General features: G+C 36.3%; 1 protein-coding gene across 6 annotated transcripts in view; it reads left to right on the plus strand.

Annotated features, from left to right (window-relative positions):
- Positions 1 to 26839, plus strand: part of LOC128988723 (protein gustavus) — a 222694-nt gene extending 195855 nt beyond the window's left edge. For 5 of the 6 annotated variants that reach the window (XM_054410311.1, XM_054410312.1, XM_054410307.1 and 2 more), the window contains 6 exons: positions 18009 to 18184; positions 19197 to 19384; positions 20737 to 20922; positions 21609 to 21753; positions 22444 to 22602; positions 24864 to 26839. In XM_054410311.1, the coding sequence (XP_054266286.1) occupies positions 18160 to 18184; positions 19197 to 19384; positions 20737 to 20922; positions 21609 to 21753; positions 22444 to 22602; positions 24864 to 25003 (843 nt within the window). In that variant the 5' untranslated portion in view covers positions 18009 to 18159 and the 3' untranslated portion in view covers positions 25004 to 26839. Of the gene's footprint in view, positions 1 to 16711; positions 17000 to 18008; positions 18185 to 19196; positions 19385 to 20736; positions 20923 to 21608; positions 21754 to 22443; positions 22603 to 24863 lie in introns of those variants that run through there. The other variant, XM_054410308.1, reaches the window with a different exon arrangement.
- Positions 26840 to 27063: the final 224 nt, after the last annotated feature.

Here is a 27063-nt window from a genome sequence, read left to right on the forward strand (position 1 = left end):
TGTTCTGGCGTCCACCGATAGGAGCGTCGAGTAGTTACGGCGCACACCGCTGCAGCGTCTGTTGGTAGCAAGGTAGCATACGGCAGCGAATCGAACAACGAGCACGCTCTAGCGGCACATCGTGGAACCTTCCTTTGACTGTCTATATTTATTATAATTGTCTACGTTAAAACCGAACTACATACATTGTTTATTTTTGGTAATTAAACACGGGAAATATATTTATTTTCGAACATTTTGTATGCTTATAGTACACAATAATCTTCATAAATCCTTCTTTTAACAGAGGGCCAGGCTTATAATTTGATCATGGGATTGCATTGCAGCTGGAACAGCTTATTTTGCACTCCGCAAATCTTGAACATGATAGGAAAGTACTGTTAAAAGGCAGGTTTGAGCATTTTTTGTGTTACTAACCGATACGAGTTTTGCTAAATGAGAATTCCGAGTTTCGCAATACTAGACTGAGAGATGTGACTGATGTTTCCACCATTCTCCCCTATGTTGCATTCCCTGCACTCAGAAGCAGCATTAGTGCTGGACGAGGTAGGAAGTTTCTATTCCTGTGTCCCACTCAGACATGTGTGTGCGTGTGAGACACGTGTCTCCTGCGGTGAACACGGAAATAACACGGACAACACGGCGCAAACACGCCGACAACACTAAACACCAACCCCAGTATACGTACAATGCACAGCGATGTAATAAACCGTCAACCTGTTAGCACTACTAGTTACGAGACGATTCCATTAAAAACACACAATTTTTGATAGGATCTAATAATAGGTACAATATATTATAACATTTTGAAATTCTTAACAAAATAATTATATGTAGTAGTTCGATGAATATTCATGTAAAAGTAAAAGAAAAACGTTAGATCTACCAGACCCACAATTCAAAAAATGTATTCATTTTAATTCTCAAAAAACCAATCGCAAAGCTTTAAATTTCTAAACCAATGTGGTATTAAGCTTATTTAACAATTCTCGGTTTATTAAGTTTTCCGCACTGAAATGTTTATTTTCCGAACGCTGAGGTGTAAAACAACTACTGTTTATTTTATCAATAAACCAGTGGTATGGAAAACGATTGCAGATCTTTAAATCCAGTGTTCGTATTACATTATGAAAATCTACTTTCTGCTACTGTAGTAGTGGTAGGAGGTAAAACTGCAATGTAAATCTCCCTTCCCCTTTACTTCGCTTGTAATCCCAGCAATCCGAGAATTTCTAGAATAAGTAATGAAACTCCTTAAATCCTTTCCCCTCCCCCTCTCTTCTGCAGACGAGTTTCTAATGTTCAGTTTACTTTTGAGTTAGGGATTCCTCGAGTCTTCGACTTCTCCCGGCAAACTGCATTTAGATTTCGAGTGAAATACGATTTTCTTGTCGTCACTTCACCGGAGTTTTATTTTAGATCTAATTTTACTAGATCTTTTTGTGTTAAAAGAGTATAGTAAAATGCCAATAAAATTCTAAACTGTTATTGGTGTTAAGATAAGAATGAGTTTGGAAATTAACGTTTATATATCACTGCAAAACAGCATCATTCTAAAGGCAAGTCGTATTTCTTTGTACAAATACAGTGTATACTATACATATGCATTTTGTATGCTACTGTGAACCAGGTTGTTTTTATCTATTTTGTACAAGAACTTATTCTTTGTGTTGTATTGATGAAATACCTAAAGGGCGAAGTGTTTGCTAATCAAATTCTGTAAATGCTTTATTAGTTTAAAATACAAATGAGTATGAAAAAATAACGAAGGAAATATTACTGCAATGTCCAGCATTTACTAAAAGCAAGACGCATTTTCTTTCACAACCAATTAATTAATTCAATTAACAATTTTATTCGGTAGGTGTATAATTTATTGTTCAGTTTAACGAAGGGACTACAGTACTGTGTATTAGCAAGAGGTTGTTCCTTTGTCAGTGCTTTTCAGTGAGTCATAGACTAGGGCGTAGGGCAGGCAGCTGACATGACTCATGTGGCCCTGAGGCACAAGTAGGGCAAAGGGTGAGTTTAGAAATTAATTTGGAAATGCTTTAGCTTTTGAATAAGTTTCACTTGAAATGTTATGTGATAAAGGGTATAAACATAGGTTAAACTGTTTATGTCAAATATTGGGACATGCTGCAAAATGTACGTAATTACCATAAAGTTTGACATCGTACTGTGATTTGTGGTATTACCTGAAATCGGCTGTAGAGGTACGACGAAAACATGACTTACCTAAAAATAGAATATACATGTGTTTTGTTTTATGCTTGCAGAGTAGTTGGTCATACTGTATACATATCATTATTTGGAACCCGTGCAGTTGAAAACGCCGTTCGTAATACTACATGCTGTATTATTGCTGTATTGTTTCTTCAGTGTTTCAACTACTTATATTTTGATACAGCTTTACTGTGCTGATTTTCTAGCCTATTGCCGCCTTGTTGTGTAACTATTTGATATACGCAGATCTGATTATGAAACTGTAACAATGCCTTACACGTGCAGTTAAGTAACAGAGTCGAGTAGCATATGTAGCTGATAGTTGTGCAGTACTGCTTTTTTGCGTAACAAAATACGCAATCGAATTAATCAAACTGAATCGATTTCTACAATGACTGTCGCAAATACCATGTTGTATATGGAAAGAAGATATTATCATTTTAGATGTAACCAATATGTAACATGGAATATTAATTTTTGTTTAATCAACCAACCAGTTCTGACAGCATTCAAAACTCGGTCGAGGATAGCATATTGTTAACATCTACAATTTATCCTGCAATACTGCAAGGGCTCAGATATACAAAATATTACTGACCTTACGAGTCTACAAATGCACATTGTGTAACCATAATCAATACCCATGTTTGGGGTTAGCTCAAAGTGCATACAGGCGTGTGGTTTGTTTGATAACGATATCAACTCAGGTGGGCCAACCGCGGAGGAGTAAATTTCCCTCGTTACCGTGTTGTGCACACACCGGTGTACCAACCACCGAGGGTTAAATGTCCTTCATTACCCTGCGCACACTGTCCGTAGCTGTCACAATATTTTGGTTACGTATCGGATGTCGCAATGTTGGTTTAAGCTGTTGGCGAGCTCGGAGTATTGAGATTAGTACGAGTATTGGCAAATTGGCAAGTTTGGTGAATTGCTGTTGAAATGTTAGATAGGAAGATTGTCTATGGTTATTCTACGAAAAACTAGCAAGATTCGCTTCGAATAAACATAAAGATGCGGAATAACTTCTTAATTCAAAATTTGATGATTCTCTGTGCTTTTTTAACACAATCTACGTATCTTTACTGCACGCACCAATCAAGAAAATTCCCTAATTTAGTCTTATTAAAACGCCATGCATGTTAAATAATAATCTCACACAAGATAATACATGTTCGTAAACTTTGAGGACTTCTCCTTAAACGATTTTTTTATTGTAATCACTGTAGTGTTCTACGATTCCAAATAGCTTATTGATTAATTCTACACATATGAATTGTATCGCGCTAAACAAATTATTTCTCAAGTAGAGTTTCACTATGATCAGCAGTGTAGCTCGTCTACGACATGGCGATACAGCTCACTTCTGCGTAGTGTAAGTGTCAATGTCAGTGTTCACAGCTCGAGATACCCGATACCAAGGTTGAGTCTATGAGGTACACGTGCAGTAGGCTATTGTTCTTCACACTGGTCTATCCGTGGTTGCATATTGTACATCAGTCAGTCTGATGCTTGCTAGCAAGCTGCGTAATTTATTTGAAGTAATTTTATTGGATAGCATCAATGTACAACCAATTATAATTGACATCTGGGGTTCGAACCAGGAACCTTCACATGTAAGGTGATCACGATAACCGCTCTGGTACCATAAAACATAAATTATTAATAGCATGAAAATATTTTAAAATAATCAGTGTTACAATACCTTTCTTGGCATTCCTTGGTCGTAAATTATGTTGTTTACCCGTTCGAACCTGGTCAATTGGATTCAGGTCAAGTTCAAACGTTTGGTCAATTGGTAGCGTAAAAACTAGCTTGAAGGACCTTCTGTGAATAGAAGGGCTGAGTTTGCATCTAGTGCTTTATTTTACAAGTTGTTGATTGTTTTACTGAGATGATTTAGCTTTAGATGTCTGGTAATGTAGCAATTGTGTATACCCTCATAAGTAAAATGTTATTAAAGATCAAACCAAATGATAAGGGGCGAATGCTCAAACTGATGGACACAAGCTATGTAGTTAAACTGTTAAAGCTTAAAAATTGCAACTTTTAAGTATTCAACGTGATAGGCAGTCGATCTAATCCTAGCCCATCGACCTAACCTTCAAAATGTAACTTTTATGCTATTTTTTAGTTCAAAATTATCTTAATCTAGTAGAGACGTGATCACAATCTTAGCTCAACGGTAAGACTTAAAATTACCTTTTACGATGTTCTGACAGAATACTGAAAGTGTTCAGTCTGCAACCAAGTTCACCAGGAGCGACAGCCTGAAGGTCGCGACCGGGTCCAACCGATTGCGGGAAATAGGGAATAGGGTCAGTGTCGGGAAGTGATGGCGAGGCCCGGCGAAGGACGCGACTGTGAGCTCAGGAGTCATCCAACAACCGCAATATACGCGGGGGATGACGTACACGGTGTCGTCACCGGCGAAATGTCAAAACCATCCACTACTTTTATGGTTGGTCAACATTTTACGCGATTTTTTATTTCGACACAAACTAGTTAAGTGATGACACTCGTGTTGGTGTTAATTGGTTGCTTTACGTTAACTTTTGGATACTGAAGTAAACATAATCCGATAATGAGGTATAGCTTAAAGTGTGTCCTAGTGGTATCGTGGCTTCGATAAAGGATAGACGTATTCGACGAAAATCAGTGTTTGACATCATCAGTGCACTCTATCCATGGCTCAAACTATGTTAATTTTCAATTTAAAAATGACCCCCTTAAAAATATTGTATGTGTGTATAGTAGTACATATGTATGTTCATATGTAATATTTACATATGTATATCTGCAAAGTAGTGTAGGCATTTTCAGGATTTTATTTTCTTAGGTTCAACCATAATGAGTCTTGGGAAAGAACATTTACGACGAGAACAGTTTAATAATCTTGAAAATTAACGTTTAAAAATTATAATAACGGGTTTTAGGTTATAGGTTATACAATTCCTTGATTCGGGGGTGGACAATCGAGTGTTCGAAAACGTACAAGAGCGTCTGAACGAACAGGAGTCCCCAGCGAGCCAAAGGCGAGCTAGGTCTATACACTTTTATGTCCATGATTCAATAAAAGTAATTTCACAAATGAAGCCTTTTATTGGAACTAAAATATTTCAAAGTTAGTTTAACAAAGGAAATTCATCGTGGCAGGGTCGTGTACATATTTGCAAACAGAAATCCTTCCATCGACTTTTCCTCTTCAGTTTTCGACTTCAGTATCGCTCCAGGTGAGCAGAAGCTGCTTCACGCGATGGTTACACAACCGTGGTTGGTGGCTCGGTTTCCAAACGCTTCTCATTAAAATTCCAATTCGCCACAGTTATTTACATAAGTTGAGAGACGTTTTGCTCCCCGCGACTCGTGCTGGTTGACACTTCGACGACGTTTTTCTTGTAAAAGCTGTTCACTTCTATGGATATTAATTTTTAAAACGAAGCTTTTGAAAAAAATGTTTGCCAAGTATAACACGTTTCCCTAAACCAATATAGGGTGATTGATATAAGTGTGCCAGCCGTTTTATTCGAAAACTATAAGAGATATCAAAAAAGTTAAATGGTAAGTGCCTTGGATTTTTTATTTAAAAAATTGTAGTCAATTAAAAAAAAATATTTTAGCCGCCATTTTTCCAATATGGCCGCCAACTTTGATTTTTCTTATGGAACACCCTGTATTTTAGTTAAAGTTTTGAAATTTCTGCATGAGAAAGAGTTTCGATAAAAGCATGCCAGCTGTTTTATTCGAAAACCATTCAAAATTTCACAACTTAAACCATTATTATCTTTGAAACGTTTAGGTTTATGAAAAAAATTACAAGAATAAAATCGTCTTAAAATTACATTTTCTACCAGAATACATCATGAAATAAAGGGTGTTCCATAAAAAAAATCGAAGTTGGCGGCCATATTGGAAAAATGGCGGCTAAAATATTTTTTTTTAAATTGACTACAATTTTTTAAATAAAAAATCCAAGGCACTTACCATTTAACTTTTTTTGATATCTCTTATGGTTTTCGAATAAAACGGCTGGCACACTTATATCAATCACCCTGTACGTTAAATTGGTTTACACAAAATCAATTTGTTTAGTTTCGACACCCAAAACTGCTGTGCAAATCGCTGCATATTTGATTTTACTTAAAACGCTATTTTTGGCTTTTAAATTTAAAGTATGCCCAAGATATTCTGTGTTTACACTCTGTCATGTATTGTACCTGAAAGATTGTTTATTTAGAAACTGGTAAACAGTTTGAACTGTTTTTATTCCTTGTTAATTGTTTTTAACGGAGAAGCCTTGTAAATCTGTTTGCTAATCCGACGTCGGTGCAATGGGATAGTAAGCCCCGACATATTCCCAAAGATTTTAAGGCTAAACAGCTTCCCCTTTGGCGTACTTTGTTCCTTTATTTTAATAGTCCACCGGCGTATATACTTAATGGATTGAAGTATGGAAGCTAAAAGTGTAGTGCAAGAGAAGAGCGCACGAAATGTAACTGTAGAGTAGAACCAGCTGTTAGGGTTGATAAGAGATAAGGGGTGATAAAGTGCATTGAGCCATGTGGTCCGAGTACTCACAGGTCACTGCACCTCCTGGCGGAAATAACCAACACTGGTAATACCCACCGCAAGTACAGTATTAGTTCTCGTTCTCAACCTTTAGAAATACGACGCTTTCATCTGTGTTTTATGTTTAGTGAAGCCTAATGTGTGTTGTCTACGAAATGGTTTGTATTTTATGGTAAACATAACTTAGCGGATGATCTCTTTGGTAAAGTCAAAGGACAAGCAATAGACAGACGAATCTATCTGGTAGTGATACGTTAGTTGGTATTGGTGTCTAAAGTTGGTATTTAACAGAACGTCAGAATTAGACATAAGTACACTTGGCTACAGGGCTTCATATTGTTTTAGTTGGCCAATAAGAATAGTTAGAATATTTTAAATCTGTGGTTTCACTTAAGTATCTCACCGTAATACAAAATTCCGACAACATTACTTTTGCCAATGAGTTTTCGGTGCAACTAAATCGGTCTTCGACCTTCTAAAGATCATCGTTTTCGTTCAAATATGCAATAGAATACCACTATTTCGAATTGTAAACTTATTGAGCATTTTGATATCAAAGTAGTTGCAGGTTGTATAGTACTGCACGTTCGTTCCTTTTTGTAAGATACTATCATAATGATATGTAGAAATGTTTGGAATTTGAGATACATTGTTTTTAAACTCCCATTAGTAATAAACAGTTGTGAATAGAACTGAATAACATTTTTTTACTTATATAATCATGTAGGCACTTTTACTAGACTACTATTTTAGTAATAAACAGTTGTGAATCGAACTGAATAAAATGTTTTTACTTATGTAATCATGTAGGCCTACTTACTAGACTACTATTTTAGTAATAAACAGTTGTGAATCGAACTGAATAAAATGTTTTTACTTATGTAATCATGTAGGCCTACTTACTAGACTACTATTATGCCAAAACCGTGTACTGATCCATCCTCTTTTAGTTTAATCCTGAATATATTGTATATTGTTTACGAAATTCCCCAAGTCCTCGCCATTGCTGTGTTCGGTCGTGAAAAGCTGGTCTTTACTGTTCACTTTTATGACTTGTCGTTATACGAGTCTGAGCGATTTCCGAACGTCCTCAGGTCCAATGAGGGCGCAAACGAAGCAGTTTCGGCCATAAAGGATCGTCTGAGGAGCCAGACAGAGGTTTATCGTCTTGTTGGCCCACTTTGACGCAATACACGTCCTACGCAATGTGATGGCGAATGTAGCTCTGTATGGTCGGACTATTGTGATGTGTGTAGGCCAATGCATGTATTGTGCAGCTGAGTATTAGTGCTCGCCTGAACATTGAAGAGTGCCGGTTCGTTCCTGAGAAAAGTCAAAAAATATACGACTCGAAACTGGACCCACGTATTCTTGATCAGTGACGCCGGCAAGAGCTATACAAGGTATCTCCTTTTATTTAAACACACATTGGGTTGAAATATGAGCAGATGCAATTCTTCAGGCTTGGTACAATCAGGGGAAACCTGGAAAAGACAGGGAATTTGTTGGTCTAGAAAAGCCAGGGGATTATGATAAAATTCTGGAATTCCTCCTTTTTGGACCTTTTTACAGATGTGCTAAATTTTTCTCTGTTTTTGTCAGGGTGATGACTAATGGGAACAAGAACGACATAAGCACTGATGCACATTTTTATATCGATAGTTAGTTATCGTTACGGAGAGGAATCGATATGTATATACAGTAGTTTGAAACGAGTTTTTTTTTTTTTAATTTGGGAGTGATTTAAGTAAGTTAAATATTTACAATTGTTCTTGTATTTCTTGATTTTGATCGGTCGACATCGACTTACGGTATACCTGGAAAAGTCATGGAACCAACCCCTGATACTGTATCCCTAACATTAAAATACTGTGGGTTGTATTAAGAGAACTCGACTTTTGTCGTGACAATTGTACTAGAATATTCCTATTAGTTTTAATAGATCGCTTAACTCCGAGTGGTACCCATTGTAACTCAAGTCAACGACTTAGTTACATTTCAACAATTCACCGTATAGCACAGCCTTTAAATTCATGTGTAGTCGTTCGGTTCAACAGTGTGATGTAATAGTTTTTGTTAGTTCATCAAAACTTGCGGTGTTTTTAAAATATCAATTATGTCAGTTCTTTGGATTGATGCTTTTTAAATCGTCGAGTATTTCAATAAATGAAGAGTTAGCGCAATGCCATGTTGTTTATCTATGTTTACAAAATAATCTCTTGTTGGTCTTTTCAACTGGGACACGTTTGTACATGGTTTGTACCTAGCCACGCCCGCCACGCCGACTGCTTGGAGTTGTACACGTTGAACTAACGTGATTGTCCATGGTCATACAGTATTCCAGTCCCCTGTACATTAGTAGTTCCCCATTACCCTTATATTGATCCCGGTGAGTCATACATCCCCTCCCTCGCCCCTGGCAACATAAAACAATCCCGGGGGAAGCTCTAACTCTCCGTATCGACTACTGATAGAGAACCACCTTGGATATGTAGCGAAGTGTACTGTTGAAGAGGATAACGTAAGAAATCGTATTTTAATTGAAAGTGTGAATTTAAATTTAATTGTTAAAAATGCATTGTTGGAGTTTATTTCTAATCGGAAGAAGAATTTGTCATATTTATCATTTATGAGTAAGAATCGGGCTTGGTTGTTGTACAATTGGCGAGGCCGAACTGTTTTACTAACTTTTTTTATTATTTAATAGCTCAAATGTAAAACATTTTTTTCATTCGCGTCGATGTACGTTCGATAATTCTCTGCTTTTATTTCTCAACTACAGTGAGAGCATTGATTCTTGATACTGTAGTTTGAAATCCTCAATCATTCTACTCGATTCTTGTATATCAGCACGATTGTCAACAATGCAATAATTGTTTCACTATGCCTTTTAAACATCACATTCTTAATAACTTCTTACAAGAGCACTCTGCACAGCCTCGACGGAGAAAAAAGCGAAACGAAACTGCCATTTGACTCTTACTCAATGACAGATACATTAAAGATTACAAAGGGTGCCCCAGGCTAACGGCTGTAGGATGATTGAGTACTTGAAAAAACTCGGGGAAACGTCGTAAAACGTAAGCAGTTGTGTATAAAAAGCGAGTCTATCGTTTAGCCCCAGATGGAATAGGGTGCGACGGAGGGAGGGTGCCCAAAATGGCGGCCAGGGTCTGACTTATTTCATCATTGTTTTATGGCTTCAGCAGAACGAGAACTGAGGATCAAATTAATTGCGTTCGAAACGGATCTAAGGTCATTGAACGAAGGGGTCGAATTTGAATTGGCACGCAGGGGTCCCATCTTGTTGGAAAAATTAAAGTTTTGTTTCAATGTTCTTGTAATTGGTGTGGTTGGGGTTTTAGAATCTTATGTTGTTTCAACTCTATTTTTAGCTGGTTTGGTCAAAGTCAGTGATGAAATAATTAACGTTCACGTGTTTTGTTTATGCTTCTCTATACATTTTCACACAACTGGCTTAGGCCTACATTATTTTCGATTTATGAATTGTAATAACTTCGTTTTGCAACGTTTAGTTTTAGTGCATCCAAAGTCAATTATCTCATCGATGATTTCCACGAGTTGATGTTACCTTTGTCCCTCTGATCACTACATAATAAACTTTCTCTCAGTCGTAACAGTTCTTTAAACTCAGTATTAGCCTATATCAGTTTTAATTGGAATGTTTCTGCCATGAGAACCGTCAGTGTTATTTCTCCTACCACGTTTCTCTATTGTATAGTGGTTATGTGAAGTCATTGTAATGATATATGTAACACATTTTCATATAACTTTCATGCAAATATAACCTGGCAATAGCCCATTTCACACAAATGTGCATTGGTGCATTCAAACAGTTATTGTCACATGTGAAGAATATTTCTCTGCACAGGTGGTAACAATAACAGTTTTCTCGTGTTGTTACATCTACATCCAGATCAGATAACTCATCGAGCACAGAAGTTATGAACATGTGTAAACACTCTTTTAATAACACCAGTTACGTCTGTTTTATGTTTTTCACCTTTAAAAAATTGCTTAAAGACTGGACCGATTTTAGTGTCAAAAATTAGAGTTACAAGTTGGTAAATTCATAAAATTAACATTTTAGCAATTGGTTTTTTTTTTCAATTGGCCGCCGTTTCAGAATTAAGATGTTACAATGTCACTAATCTTGATCAAAATATATAAGGCAGTTTTTGGAAAACGTCATCATGTCAGACATTTAACATTTAGCCTTGCCCTACGCCTGTGGGACTGCCTCAGTTTGATGGTTGGTGGTAGGGTTGTCTGTTAGTCCCAGATCGAATTACACCAACATGTCTCAACTGTAATTATTTATGAGCTTCTACCCACCCAGTCTCTATACAAATGTCAACCTTCGTTGGTTTGTATTCTGATTTTACGCTGAACTATTTAAACCAACCACCAATTTAAGGAAGAACATAATTCGATTGTCTGTCGTGACATAACAATTAAGAATGGATAGCTATGTTAAAAACAGATATTTTTTACCAATAGTCAATGAATAGCTAATGGCTTTTGTTGTACAAATAATTTTCATGTTACTTTCACAGTCAAGCTTAATTCTTGAATGATTGCGTGAAACCTTAACAAAATTGAAGACTACAAATTGCAATCAATTGTAAAATCGTGAGAGCATTTTTGATTATCACTGCACCCTCTTTCGTCTGGACGTTCAGCATTTGATCTTCGATTCAACCCTCTGTAGACAAGCTATCTAGTAGTGATGTGCCCAAGGGTAGAGACACCCCTTTGTACGTGGCTTGGTTTAAAATTCTACCCCCGTGATTGCTACTGTGGTCTTGTGTATTTTATTCCGTTTTGTGACGCTTTCATTCATACCAAGTGGAGTGTGTATCATCGAATATTGCACCTGGGAAATAGTAACTAGATTTATCTTAACGTCACACAGAACTGTTCTTGATCATAGTACATGTATACAAAATGTTGGAAACCACCATTTAATCTATGACTGCATTCTATTTGTTCTAATTATCAGACTCTACGGTTAAATTAAAAAATAACTACATTGATGCGGTAGTAAATGCATACTAGATGTTGCAGAATATGGTTAGTCAAGTGTTAGCAGTCCCGGTGATTGGTACCTCAGACGAATAAATTGGGACTAAGGGACAAAGGATCAGGTTTGTGCAGCCGCAGCGACGCGACGCCAGGGCCGCGGACCAAGGATCTTCCTGCAGTGATCCTTACCTTACAGGTTTGGAGGTCCAGGAAATGGGAAACTGGTGCAACCGAGCGAGACCTCGGCCAGAGTGAAGCTCCAGATTTGAAATATATCACTGTGCAATACAACACTACACGTCTGTCTGTTAATACGCTCTTTCTCTGAGTATCTAAATGGTTTTCTCTATTTAAATGTGTTTTTGGGTGATTTATACTCCAATAATGATATGGAACTCAATGAATAGTTACAACTCAATAGTATAATTAATAAAATATTAAAATATATAAGTTTTAGGTATAAGTATAAATTCATTTCGTTCGTAGTTTCTTTCAAATTCAACTTAGAAATATATTGAATTAGTAAATGCGATGTGTTATTAGGTCCATCATTAGCCTCGTTGGATTGAGAGATTTAAGATAAACCTAATGGGAATTTCACCATGGTATCGTATCAGCTGCATTGCAATTGCAGTAGTAATAGGAAAATCAGCAACAGTAGCAATAGCAACATCAGCAGAGCAAAAGTAATATTAGTAACAGCAGCAATAGGAATATCAACAGCAACAATAACATCATCAGCAGCAGCAGCAATAGCAATGTCAGCAGCAGTGTAGCAGTCAGTTGAATGACAGTCTCATCAACTGACATCGCTGCTTCTCATCACTTATAACTGATGCGTCTAGCCTCCCTCTATACATCATGTCTACTACCATATTCAAATATTCCATCGAATTCGGAAATCAACTTTATACCCGTCTGTTCATTCTTGTATAGGTTATGTTTCTTGTCGCCTTTTGATAGTTTCTTGGAAATTGTCTGGCAAACATTTTAACACCTTGAAGAAAACACGGTTTTGTAAATCGTACATGTTTTGTGGTAGTAGTGTCACCATAGTGTCAGCAACCCCTTTCTCGGTATTACATCGCCAAACGTTAACATCTTATCAGTGTCCCAAGGTCAAGGGTGTGGTGTTTATTTGTCTCCAATGTTTGCAAATGACTCAAGCTGGAAGCGGCCACGTAAACAGTATTAGTCAGGGTAAAACATCAGTCCGAGCACAAGCACCCGGTCAATCGCAATATACAGTGGAATTGCAGCAGCAGCGATTGCCAACAATGTATTGGTATGCGAACAGATGGTCGGCGCGCGATGGAATGTGGGATTAAACGATAAGAATAGCTGCGACCTTGACACTTGACACTGGACCTGCTGTACCAGTCGGTTCATCTCCGTTGTATACATTGTGTGACTTGTGTGTTTCTTCTTGATTAGTACTTGAGTTTGAGATAGTATATATACGAATATGGCTGTTTGTGTAGCAGATTGGTTATAGTCTTCAAATATGGAGGTCGTTGGTTCGATTCAAAGCGATTCTAGAACCAATATTCCGTTTGTCAGTTGGATATTATTTAGTTATGTCAACTAAAAAAGGTCTTTGTTAGGTTACACATTGAGAACATTGACAAATAGTTTGATAAATCAAAACACTATACAATTTTAACATTATTTTACATTAGTAAATATGTGTAAAATACGTTACAATGGTGGTGTATTCTGACCAGCCACACCGGTCATCAAATACATTTTAAGACTGAAGTATTATATGCGAGTTATCTAACATTAAAATAATTACTTGAGGAAAATTATGTGTTGCTTTTGTTAATGTGTATTTCCCATTTTTTTAAGTCTTCACAATTATTATTCTGATAGAAAGTTGATAAACTTATCCAATACGTAAGAGTTTCTTGGTGGCTGGCCTATATTTTTACTGATTGTTATGATTACTATGATTATTATGATTGTTATGATTTTGTTTTGTTATGATTGTTATGATTGTACTGATTGGGTCTGTGTGTTTATACTACTAATTTCTGTCGACACAGTTTATAATCTACCTCAACGATGAAGCTATTAAATTTCTAGGATTGTGACAATTTGATGTTGTTTCTGGGTTATAATGAGGTAAAAGGAACGGCAGTTTGTGTTTACCTGCCTACAACGTAGTGTTATATAGTCAATGCTACAACTCTACTATAATATAACGTTAACAACCGTTGTAACCCCCAAGGTCTAATGTAACTGGGGTAAATCACAATGTTTAGTCGTCTCACCTGTTCGCGTTGGAGATGCTGACAACAGGTCAAGGACAGGTGTCCTTCTCTTTGGGACATTCTCTTTGTTGGTTGCTTTTTGTTTGGTGCCTTCTGAAAATTTCATGATTCGCTGAAAATGTGGGATCTAAACCAGTACTTCCCCACTTGGTTGGTGGTCAGATTTTTAAATCCTTTGAATTTATATTATTTTGACAATTTCCTAAGAGTTTTAATGGCAAATGATTAGGTAAAAGTTCGAATGAGAAAGTAAATACTCTTCGCCATTCAAGGTCACTATAAAAAATTCGTAGGTCTATATATTATTTTTAAATGAAACTAAGTGCTAGCTATACTTTTTTCTTGAGTAACTGTGTGTTTGGTAAGTGGGCCATCTACATTTCTTCAAGAAATGTTATACTTTGGATTTTCTTGGCCAAATGTTAAAAATGTTGCTCTTAGAAGGCCAGGATACAATCTGCCCTTATAATTCATCATAACTACCTATAAAGTTCTTTTATCCATGATATTTTACATTGAGATGTTTATATTTCTGTGGGAAAATCAATTTAGAGCCGAGCTATAAATATACAGAAACTGGAGTTAGCACTGACACAGCAACTCTGCTATAAGATCTAGACGCTGTGATCTTATTATGCTGGTACCAAATAGAGAAACAGCTCATTGGTTCATGGCTTTATGTATGTACAATCCCCTAGTTCAAATGTACTAAGTACAATATAGGCCCGCCATGTCCCCTGGTACAAATGTCAACGTCTCGCAATTCTCCCGTTTAGGGCTACCGGTGGTATCTCCTAGCTCGGTAAAATGAGATACAGTACACTTTGTATCGTGGATGTACACAAAAAGGAAATACAGTACAATCGTTGTTCAGAATTAAGACTGAGAATACTCTCATAAATTATCCTGAGCGTTGATTATTTATAATTTGGCGCAACTCGCTACAGTAACGAGCATGTGAGTGTTAAAGGGGTAAACGTTTCATTTTTCTGTTTGATATTGTCGATGTGGAGCGTTGAACCTCTGAAAGGTCCAAGGGCGTTTATTGTAAGTTGGCCAGGCGAGAGATGGGGCTTTGTGTGCCTGAGAGCGTTCTAGTATAACGGTCGTAGCCCTAGCCCAGGCTAGACCGATGGTTCGGGCTGTAGGGGCGAACTTTCTACGGTAGGTACGTTCACCCTGCCATAAGAAAGGGAATTGGGTCTTAGGCGTGATTTTGGAAAGTGGCTTTCTCCTGGTGTCAATTTCTCAAAATCAGTTCCTACGGTGAAATGGTGCTGTCAAATATGTCGCCTCGTCTTCATAAATTACGTTGTCAGATGTTCAAAAGTTGTAAACCTGCCTAAAGATTTGAAATTGTTTTAGTAAAGCACAATTGACAAAGTAAGATATTTAGGTAAAAATATGCAACGTTATTTGCAACCAAGGTTTAAGGGTTATACGTAATTTGAACTGTATTGAAGAAGCCAGTCCTGTTATGTAAACAGTCAACGAGTGACGTATTCAAAACTACTTACTATATACTTAAATTCAAATCATACACTAAGCATTATACTAGTTCGAATCGTACTAATTATTGTATTTGTTGTACAGCAATTTGCTTTAGTACTTAAAATCGAGTTAAACGATCACCCTCAAATTCCACACAATAAGCAGGAACTCTATAATCACCTTATTCAAATTTTATCTCCCGATAATATTAGGAAATGCATTTCTAATGAGATGCATTATGTCTGACCAGAGTGACGCATGCCCAGGCTGTTTCCGCAGGATGTGATAGTCAACGGCGATATAGGGATGACTCATACTTCAGCAGTTGTGGTACGCAGCTACGTTGGTGGTAAACTAACACACTAATCATTTAACATATCATGGTCATGGTTTAATTTTGGTAATTTTGTCATTTGTTAAACTTGTGATGGCTGAAATGTAGTTCTGTATTCACGAATTCGTTCATGTTTGAACAGAGATGGAAATAAATTTGATAGCAAGTATGATAACAAGAACATGTTCATGCAAATTATTTTGAACTTGGGCTTTGTGAAAAAGAGTGAGCGAAGAGTGAGTAGGCCTGTATTTTGTACTGTAAAGTAAATATGTCCTCGAGTCTTTAATAAAAAAAAGAGATATGGACTAACGTGTCACTGTTTCGTTAAAATTAGATGAACTCCATCTAATTGATGCACTACGATCAAAATGCACCATCTATTTTGTTTGTTATGAATTGATAAGGCAAACAAACAAAGCATTTATATGTTATTTTCCATGTCGATGTTGTACATTTTGTCTTACGAAGTACAATCGCTGTTACAACTGATGAAAATATTTTGTAATTCAAGTTTCCAACATTAATAAAATACATATGTATAAAAATATAAATTATAACATTTTAATTTTATTTGAAAAAAGGGCAACAACAATCACCGGGTTTTGCGAGGGGTGGGGATGATGTGAGAGAGAAGAAGTGGAAGTTTCCAACCCTGCCAGTCAGGAAGGGGCGTTTGACTAGTTCGCTCTTCAGTTTCTAGTCAGTAGTCAGTCGATCAGTATCAGTCAGTCACAGCAGTGAACGTTCGCTTGTCTAGTCTTGTTATGTTAGTCAGAAGTGGTCGGTCGTCTAGTGAAGGTCGGAGTGTCTGACAGTGATTCGAGTGTTTAGCATTGTTGAAAACTTCGTCCATTATAGTTTCAAGTGTGTTCTTATTTCTTAGGTTAGAGTTAGTCCTTTGTCCGACAATATTTTTAATGTGTAGTTTACTTGGTGTCTCAAGTGCATCGGAATCACGTTGTACCTTACCATACATGGATGACTCAAAGCTTAAAATGTGTCTAAGTGCTCTCGGCCCGTTTCCCAAAGTGGCTTTTTCGTGCTCGTACAAAAACAGGTAATAGGAATTGACTTGGTGATTTTTAATTGTGAATTTTTTGGTTGCTCAATGGTGTACGCCTTTCTCGGCTTGTGTTGGAATTGTATAAGTTACTTGGGATCTGTTGTAACAAGAAATATTCGCAATATTCTTTTGTTGGTCTTATACCTGGTAAATGTGTTCTGCAGATGTTCGTTTGAACCTAATATGTTTTTCTAACAATTATACTTTGGTCAAAGACTTTTAACGGGAAACTCAAACGTTATACAGGGTGCTACTGCAACTTAGTAAATCAACCAGTAAGGCCCAGCTCACACGGAGGAATTATATGGACAAACATCTAGAATGACCCAATTAGATAAAAAAAATATTAATTCATGTTTTTTTTTACTTCGACATAGCTTTTTAAGCTTTCAACAAAGCTTAAAAATCCTCCTAAGGGTCCCATTAGCATTGACATATTCAATTTTTCCTTGCGGTTTCTTATGTAACCAGTATTTATTGATAATATAGAGCTTATTTGTTAAGTAGGCTATGTTAGGCATGCTGAGGTCTAGAATCTCCTCAGCAAAGCTGATATGTATCTAAGAGATTCAGAAGTAAACATATGAATAAAATTTTCTTAACTAGGGCCTATAAACTACAACGACTAGTAAAATGTTATTTACACTTTACTTTCTTGTTTACCTACTTGTCCTTTGGGTTGAGGAACTTATTGAACGAATGCTGGCCAGTGTGCTGTTTAAGAATGCTACCACCCACTTCCACTTTTGGTTTTTCCACAGTCTATAATTGTCTTCTCCTTCCTCAGCCTAGACCAATATAGATCATCTGATACACCTATTTTATTCTCCTCCAAAGTTTGCCAACCAACATCTTCAGCCTCCACTGCATCCTTTTGCCTGTGATATGAAAATCAGGAAATTCTTTTAATTTCCAAACTTTCAACCAATTAAAAAATACAATAAGATTTTATTTCTAAGATCAGCTTATCTCGTTGACTAATCTGTTGTGTTTTGTTGCGCAGGTACAAGAGTAGCGGAGGCGTGAGCAGTAGCCGCGTAACAGTCTCCGGCCGGGAGCTACGAGAGTTGAGAAGACACAACTACAAAGCTTCAGTTCTGCCAAACAAGACAGCTTCGTACCTGGAGCACCGGCGCACACGCAGCGGCCGGGGCATGAACATGGGCCAGAAGATCTCTAGTAAGTTGTATAGCTTCTAGATGAGCCACAGAATGCGCTCATATCAATTATTGATCTCGGTCGAGTACACAAACTTTTTTAACCAACCTAAGGAGACTAAAAGGTTTGCGTAACAGAAAATAGTAATATAGATATCGATAACTAGCTGTCAGTGACCCAATTCAACTCCGTTTCTATTTTAAGAACTGAACAGAGAATGAGATATCTACTTTTATCTATTGTCAAAGCTTGTTTGCTAATGTCAGGATAATATTTTATTTGCCGAAATAGCTTATACGCCAGACCCTAAATAAATAGTTGGAATAGTACGTATATTATTTTGTTGAGGAAAATTGATGTTTTGTGGCAAGATAAGTATAAGCTCTTAAAAATACTACAAATTAGAACCCTAACTTGATTAGTTAACCTACTTACATAAGAGTGTTATTGTAAAAGAAATAATATTTATACAAAAATTACTTTAGTACAGTATTAGCGAGCATGATTCTTCCAGTACTCAACTTGACAGTTAAGATTACAGGCTTTGAAAAAAGAATGTAAATCTTTTGCGTACATAGATATTGGTTACCTCCTCAATACTCCTCAATCTCATTCATCCCATCTTACTTATGAATTTTAAAACATTGGTTTGTGCACTTTATGTCTTCTCAGTGGGCACAACAAATCGTGGTTTGCAAGACTAATGGGGGAAAGTACATATCATATTATAAGTACTTACACCCTTTTGTATTAAAAGCGTCTAAATGGACTTGTTTGTGTTCTGCAAACTGACTATTCATGTATGTATGCGCAATTTGGATGGATAAATACGATTCGATTAGATAAATAACTATCAACATCTCACATATAAAACGGAGCTGTTTTAGAAAAAAAGTCAACTTTCCTTCTTCTGTAGTCTCTTTAAAATGATCCTTCATCCTTAATCCATTGGTTTATAAGACAACTCCTTGTAAAGTCAGAATGTTTTAGACTTGCATTGTATTTTAACTACAGTCTCTGAACGTGTTTACAGATGGAGTGAAGACAGTAAACAGAGAAAGCCCTCAGCCGTACAAGCCAGTGATTCCCCGTGAGCTGGCGCAAGACTTTGCGAGGCCCGCGCGACTCGACATACTGCTTGATATGCCACCCGCGAGTCGGGACACACAAGCCAAACATGCGTGGAACGCAGACGATAGATCTCTCAATATATTTGTTAAGGTAATTTGAAAATTTTACTTTGTTACTACTTAGTTCAAGTAAGACATAAGAATTTAATTGGTTCCTTGGGTGGTTTGAGAGCTTTCCAGACAATCAAAAGGTTGCCAGTTTGAATGTCAGACAAGTCGGGAACTTTTTGATGGTTTGAAAGTGGACTCTGGGTGTTCTGGATTGGCATTTTAAGAAATGGTCAATGTCATTGATTGTTCTTTGATAGCTCAGCCTGGTGGATTTTTTAGTCTTTCAACGTGAACAAAGCTGGACCGCAATGGCTTTTTTTAACTTTTTTAAAATTATATGTCATACTTTACCTAGAGGATAAAATCCATTGGTGATTGGCGGGATTTGAACCCAGGACCTCGGGCACCGAAGCCTTGCGATCTACCAACAGACAGTTTGATTCCCCAGACCACAATGGCTTAGTGAAGGAGATATCTCATTGCGTAATTGTAAACTTTATGATAAATATTTATTGAATTATGTTTGGCAGCTGGCTGAAAAAGCCATCGATTTATTGTCCTACAGTGTAGTAGGTTTTTTGCATACAGTAGTCAAAGAGGTGCTTGGCAAAATTTATGAGATCTTTTGTCCCAGTGTTACTATGTAGCCTATCAGTTGCATAGTGTCAACATGGACATACAGTAATATTTACTTCTCCACGATGGCACTTTTCCATAAAATGACCATTACTAAGGAAGTAATACAGAATTGTAGTTTGTATTTCACGCTTGGTGGTTTCAATTGCAATATTATCCAAGCATGACTAAGAATCTTGGATCATAGGGTACCTCTTGTAAAATCTATGCCTGTTTTTATGTGCTATCCATGTCCATAATTTTTTTTTTTTATTTAATTTTTTTTAATATGTCCATAATTGCTTGAGCTCTTTAGATATTGACTAGAAATTTCTCTCTTATCTCAGGGTAAAATTATTTGTCTAAGTCTTGATCAAATAATTTATGACTTTTTAGTAAATAAAAAGGATAGAATGTGCTATTGCAATTTGTAACTAATCAACCAATTCTATAATTAAGTGATCCAATAACAACCCGTCTAAATTGTGGATTTTTTTACATAGCCTAATCAGATCGATCATGGATGTAATATAAAGCACAAACTCTTAGGTTTCACAGATAGGGCATCAGGCTTGCCTGAAAAGGAGAGAGTTCACTTTTGCATCATAAACATTTCTTAGGCTAGGTACAAAAGTTTTCCAATTTGTTTGAGTAGTGTTATATGTTTGTATGCTGAAGATTTTACCGACTCAGGTAAGTCTGCTAAGGAAAATCCTCAGTTGTAGATTATTTTTGAAGTAAGAAACATTTTGGTGAAGTTGCGTGTATTGTTTGCAGGAAGACGACAAACTCACATTCCACAGACATCCGGTAGCCCAGAGCACAGACTGTATCAGAGGCAAGATGGGGTTTAGCAAAGGGCTACATGTGTGGGAAGTGCTTTGGTCTACCAGACAGAGAGGCACACATGCGGTGGTGGGGGTAGCGACTACGGACGCACCGCTACACAGTGTCGGCTATCAGGTACGTCGCTAACCTTTTCTGTCTTCTCGTATTCATTTCAAAGCATATAGCTTCATCATTGAGACTCTAGAATAACATTTATTTGTCAAATACAACCATAAATATAGTATACTGAAGTTCAATTTTTTGTGCCCTATGTATTTCAACATTTTAAACCATCATTAGTTTGTTGTGTTGATTTTGTAGTGTCTGCTTCAATTTGTTAGACAAGACAGTCATGACACATTTTGCTATGTGCACACGTAATTGTTCTAAACTCTATTATTGTCAAATCTTTCCCACGAGAACAGTCATTTCAGTACTGCCCACTTCCTGCCGATCTAGTCTGGTTAAACCAATGTGCTGATAAAAATTGTCCGGTTAAAAGGTGTCTGGATAAGATGGAGTCTACTGTACTTTACTGTGGATCCCACAAAATAAAGTAACACAGCATTTTGACTGGTTGTAATTTCAATTTTTTCATTTGACAATCCCAACCCATAATACTACCCAGATAAACTATTATCCAAATTCAGGTTCATATTAACAAATACCAACTTTCTTTTTATAGAAATTAGAAGAATACTTGAAGAGAGCTCATATAAGTGCCCTGAGATGTTGGATTGTGAATGATTTTTGTTAGTCATTGAATGTGTTTAAGTGCGATTGTTGAATCTTAAAGCCTAACTGTTTTATTTCCCTTTCAGAGTTTAGTTGGCAGTAACGACCAGTCGTGGGGCTGGGATTTAGGGAGAAACAAGTTATATCACGATTCAAAAAACAACGCTGGAGTGACATATCCTGCGCTACTAAAACCTGATGAAACGTTTTTAGTTCCAGATAAGTTTCTCGGTAAGTAAAAAGTGTATGCCTTGTACAGTAGTTAAGTTTCAGACTATGATGTAAGTTTACTCATTGTTTTTTAATAGTCAATACATTACATGTCTTACTACCCTAAAGCAGGGCTTAAACTTCACCTACTCTAGGACCCCCATAGTTAGTTGTCAGGCACTTTTGGTATAATTTATAAAAATAAATTTGATTAAAATGTTTTTTTGCGGACCCCCAAAAAATTGCTTGCTGACCACACTTTGAGAAAATCTGCCCTAAAGTATCTTAGTTGCTAAGTAAGAAAAATTGAATAATCACTTTATAATAAAATGTCTAAAAGTTCAAGACACTCAATTGTTCAAAAACCTGACATTTTCAGTAGGCCTATAGTATTTGACTTTTCCCTGATATTTTTTAAGTGAACTGTGACACATAATTTGTGACCAAGTGAGATAATGTTAGCAAATAAATATTTTGCAGGATTTATGTATTGAACAAGCTAAGGAGTGATCTGCTTGCAAAAATTTCATTTTGGAAAAATAAGAAGCACAATTATGAACTTTTAAATTGATGGTTCTATGAAAAATATAGTTTTTCCACACCTTTTACAAATAATCCGAGATATCAATTAAGATTTCCCAAGGTAAACTTTGTGAGCTATTAATGTGTGATGCTTTACAATCGCTAATCAACATTTTTCTTTGTTTTCAGTTGTATTAGATATGGACGAGGGTACTTTGTCGTTTGTAGTGGACGGGCAGTACCTAGGGGTAGCGTTTAGAGGACTGAAGGGCAGGAAGTTGTATCCTATCGTCAGTGCGGTCTGGGGCCATTGTGAAATCACCATGAGATACATCGGTGGATTGGATCGTAAGTGTTTCTATCTTTTACTATACTGTGTGTGTAAAGTTGAATCCCCACAATTACCACAAGTACTGGTAATGTTGTTTCAAGCATATGTTTTTTTTTCTATTGAATTGTCATAATAGTTGTTTATTCAGCCATTAATTACATCACAGTACAATAGGCTCAACATCAGACTCGCAAAGTTATAACATAACCTTACTGAGAGAAAAAACATATTGACATTGAAGAAATAACTGAACAGAAAAAGAACAATAATATTATATTTTAACCTAAACTATTTAAACAGTTTTATTGGGGGGAACTCATTCTTAATGTTGTTATTTGAGTTGTTTCCCTTCTTTGATGTGCAATTTGAATTAGTGATGTGCGATACGTATCGTATCGTATCGGAATATCGCGATACGCGAGGGACGATACGATATCTCGATACGATATTTGAAAAACGATACGTATCGTATCGCCTAAAACGATATTTGAACTTATATCGGCACATAGAGCGATACGATTCATGTCAAAACGATATTTTTAAGCTTTTTTTGCACATGCCGAGCAAACTGCAAAATCTGTACTCTGTGGATGTGTAGTTTGAAATAGGAGTTTGTGTTGTCTATAATTTTTTGTTTTTACTTGATAATGTACCAGTCCCATCCCAGTCCAGTCTCCTCCAGTCCATTTCACTAGCGTTCTATCTAGCGTCTATATTTTTGGTTTTTACTTGATAATGTACCAGTCCCATGCACGGCCGCCTACGCGGTCGTGTCCCATCCCAGTCCAGTCTGCAGTCCATTTCCATTCCACTAGCGTTCTATCTAGCCTAGCAGAGCAGTGCAGTGTGTGGGAACTGTCAACTGTCTGTGGCAATTGCATTACATTAATGTATCATGTATCTGCAATCCTAAAATGCTATATGGGAAGGAAAGGGAAACAGGTCCAAGACGTAGGGAGTTGTGAAGGAAGTAGTAAAGGCGAGCAGTGTGGAGTAGTGTGGGAATGGATTAATGTATCTGAAATACTAAACTTAAGACTGTTTAGTGTTTTCAAAGCAAACTAATGAATTTCCCCGGGCAAAGCTCGGTCCCCAGGTACTTAATAAATTTGCCGTTTCTAGGTTAGGTAGGGGAGGGGGGGGAGGAAACGATACGATACGTATCGTTTTTCGATATTTTTGACGATACGATTCGCGTATCGCGATACAGACGCCCGATTCGATACGGCGATACGATATTTTTTTCCGATACGTATCGTATCGCTGTATCGCGATACGCGTCCGTATCGCCCATCACTAATTTGAATAGCGAGTTCTTAAAACATATTAATTGTGATGAATGTATGTTTAAGTTTAAAATTTACCTCAGCAGTTGCTAAAAACAAATTTTAAGAAGGAAAACCGTTGACATGTTGGAGAAGTAACTTGTTATGATAAAGGGACAACAATGCAATTTTAACTGTAGAATAATAAAATCGCTAAGATTCAGTGTCGTCCTCGTTGATGTAAAATTACTGTACCCTAACCTACAAAAAATCAATACTATTTTCTTAAGAATTTTTTTTTTAATACAAACATTGGCCCTTCTGTGTCATCGTCTTTTTGCGAAGCACGGGATTTTTTTTCAAAACAAACTTAAGCTCATTGCAATCCCTCAAAAAAGGAGATACAAGAATTTTTCTCTCCTCTAATGAAGATTCATTAAGTGGTAATCATCCACTTATGCAAAAAAAACCTTGTTGGTTCTTGCTAACAGTAAAACATACTAGTTGTTCTGCCCGTGCTTTGCAACAGGGCAAAATTACTTAATAGAGTAATCTAGGTCTCAAATCTACTGTAAACACCGGTTACTCACTTTCCATGCAAATATCAATTGTACTTATTGCTTATATCAATGAAAATCTCTTGTGTATTTGCATTAAACTGTTTGGCAGAATCAAAACTTACTAATGACTCTATCGTACCTTATGTAAACATCTATAATGAGAATCAAAATCAAATCAACTTAGTCATAGGCATATAATCATATAACAAAGCAAAAGGTTAAGCAAACAAAGTATAAATAACAACATAACAGCTGATGCATAATCAATATTTGAAATATGATTGAATACAACCCTTCAATAATTGAGGTTCGTGCCTCTTTTTATCAAGAAACTAATATTTTTTTCTCTTTTTTGTTTTCTAAAAAGTTTGTAATCCTTATTAGCTTTATAATATATAAGTCAGATGAATGGAAAGTGCTTCAGTATTACATTGTTGTGTTGTTATGTTACAGCCGAGCCGCTGCCACTGATGGATTTGTGCAGAAGAGTAATCAGACAACGGATCGGCAAACACAATCTGGAGGAGAGGATACAAACGCTGAACCTACCTCAGGCGATGATTGTCTACTTGCTGTATCGCGATCGCAGATAACAATCCCACCCCCCATGACAATAGACTACCTCTGTGACAGTGACACTTCTCAAGCGCGATAAACTCATTTTTTAAATTTGTGTAAATGTGATGTATGTGATGTGCGCTCGGGAGGATATTTTCTACAGTAGCGCTAGGGACACGAGTGTATGTGCGAGCGTAACTACGGCTTCCGTTCTGGAGCTTCCCCTGCATTTATCCGCACCGAGAGATCTTCTGTCGTGTGAGAGACTTTAGTACCTCGATTACAAAGGTGTTTTTGTGGAAAACTAAATAGGAGCTGTAAATTTCTTTAGTTGTTACGTTTCTTGGTTTAATGCACAGATTCATTTATCGCAAGACTTCTCATTTGTGTTGCTAACGATCATCGATACTCTTATATGTGTTGGCACAAATTTTGAGATATTTAAATGTTTTAGATTATGTTGTATATTGGAAATTTTGATATCGTTTCGATGTATGTCTATGGTTTGAGACCATTAGCTAAAATCATCACCTATTGTACGTACGGCTTATTCAGACTGTTTGAAATTTTATATTTTTAATTTAACTGTACTTAATGGGTGTTTTGTAAACCCGATAGAGTTTTTGAATTATTGACCAAAGCCTCAGAGCAATACAACTGTTAATTTTAATTGTAAACCGCATTAATTTGTCAGTTTGTAGATGAAGCGAATTCTGCCTTGGCTGTATATTATGAACACTGGACCTACTAACTGTTGTAAATAAGTTTGTATGGAACATTTACTCCTTGCGAATATGCGTAATAGGTACTAATTATTTGATTGACTAGGAGTAAAGCATGCTTTTAATGATTTAAATTGTATGTGACCATGTAAGGTAGAGTTAGTTTCGAGTCGACTGATGCCAATATCAGAATGTACCGGTATGCAATGTGGAGCCTTAGATTTGTGTCTTTGTTTATCTTCTCATTTCCTTAGTTGACAAACAGTGATCTGATAGTTTATATTCTTTTGTAAAATAGTGTTTTGGTACAAAATACTTGTATATGCGTTCAGCTTTTACTTATTTTAAAATAATTTTTAAGTCGGATTATTTCCTTCATCAATTAGATGTTTTTAAATGTTCTGTTTTTTCTATGATGTGCGTAAGAATGATAGTGTTGTGTGAAGTTGATTTAAATTCCACCAAGCGTAAATTCAGTTGAATCTCGGATTTAATCCATTCAGGGGTCTTTTCTAACTGTGATGAAACTGGGCACAGAGGTTAAGTGTCTCATCCACAGCGCAGTTTTGACTGTAAATTGAATGTTTGTTTTATTTAATTTTCTAGCTGAAACATCTGATTGACAGTTAAGACTATGCCTGACAAGTTAACAGCTGTTTCTAGTTTGATCACAGTTAGAAAAACTTGCCGATTTCGGTTGAAATCTAGATAATCCATTCTGGTTGCTGTACTCTTACTCATATCTCATGCATATATATATATAGGACAAATTTTAAACATTTTATTATTGAAACTTATAACAAACATTTTAAGTATTTTTTAGCAAAACTTTTGTTTAGTTATCTGAATAAAATATATCATAATTTACATAGAACTGATGAAGAATATAAGATTCTGTTCCTTCCCATTGTATCTAAGTCATCTAGAGTAACTGCACAGTTTGTTAATTTGTAGAGTTCAATGTAAAGCCTATATAACATCAGAATCGACCTGTAATTTTGTACTGTATGGATCTGCAGGCTGCAACTAAACGTTTTGCTTTTTATTTTATAGCCTATTAAATTTTCTTACATTTTTAGCATCACGCTTGGTTCAACCTCAGATCCACTTTGATGTTTGTAGCAAAACTTATAAAAACTTGGTTACATAGTCTATTGTTTTTTATTTCCTTTCTGTCTCTAAATCTTCATCTTGTTTACCATTATAATCTAGCCTTAAAGAATGGATGTAAAGAAAACTAAGATGCGAAAATTAAATTTTATGTGCTAACTACTTTTCTCATAGAACCCATTTTCCTTGTTTATAAATTGGCAAGATTACAATACAATTGGAATTGCTGATGCATAACATTAAATACTGTATTATTCAAAAAA

Source organism: Macrosteles quadrilineatus, unplaced genomic scaffold (assembly GCF_028750875.1).
Source record: "Macrosteles quadrilineatus isolate MER2022 unplaced genomic scaffold, UCM_ALF_1.0 Scaffold_3__2_contigs__length_128488019, whole genome shotgun sequence".
In the NCBI taxonomy this organism is placed as follows: domain Eukaryota; kingdom Metazoa; phylum Arthropoda; class Insecta; order Hemiptera; family Cicadellidae; genus Macrosteles; species Macrosteles quadrilineatus.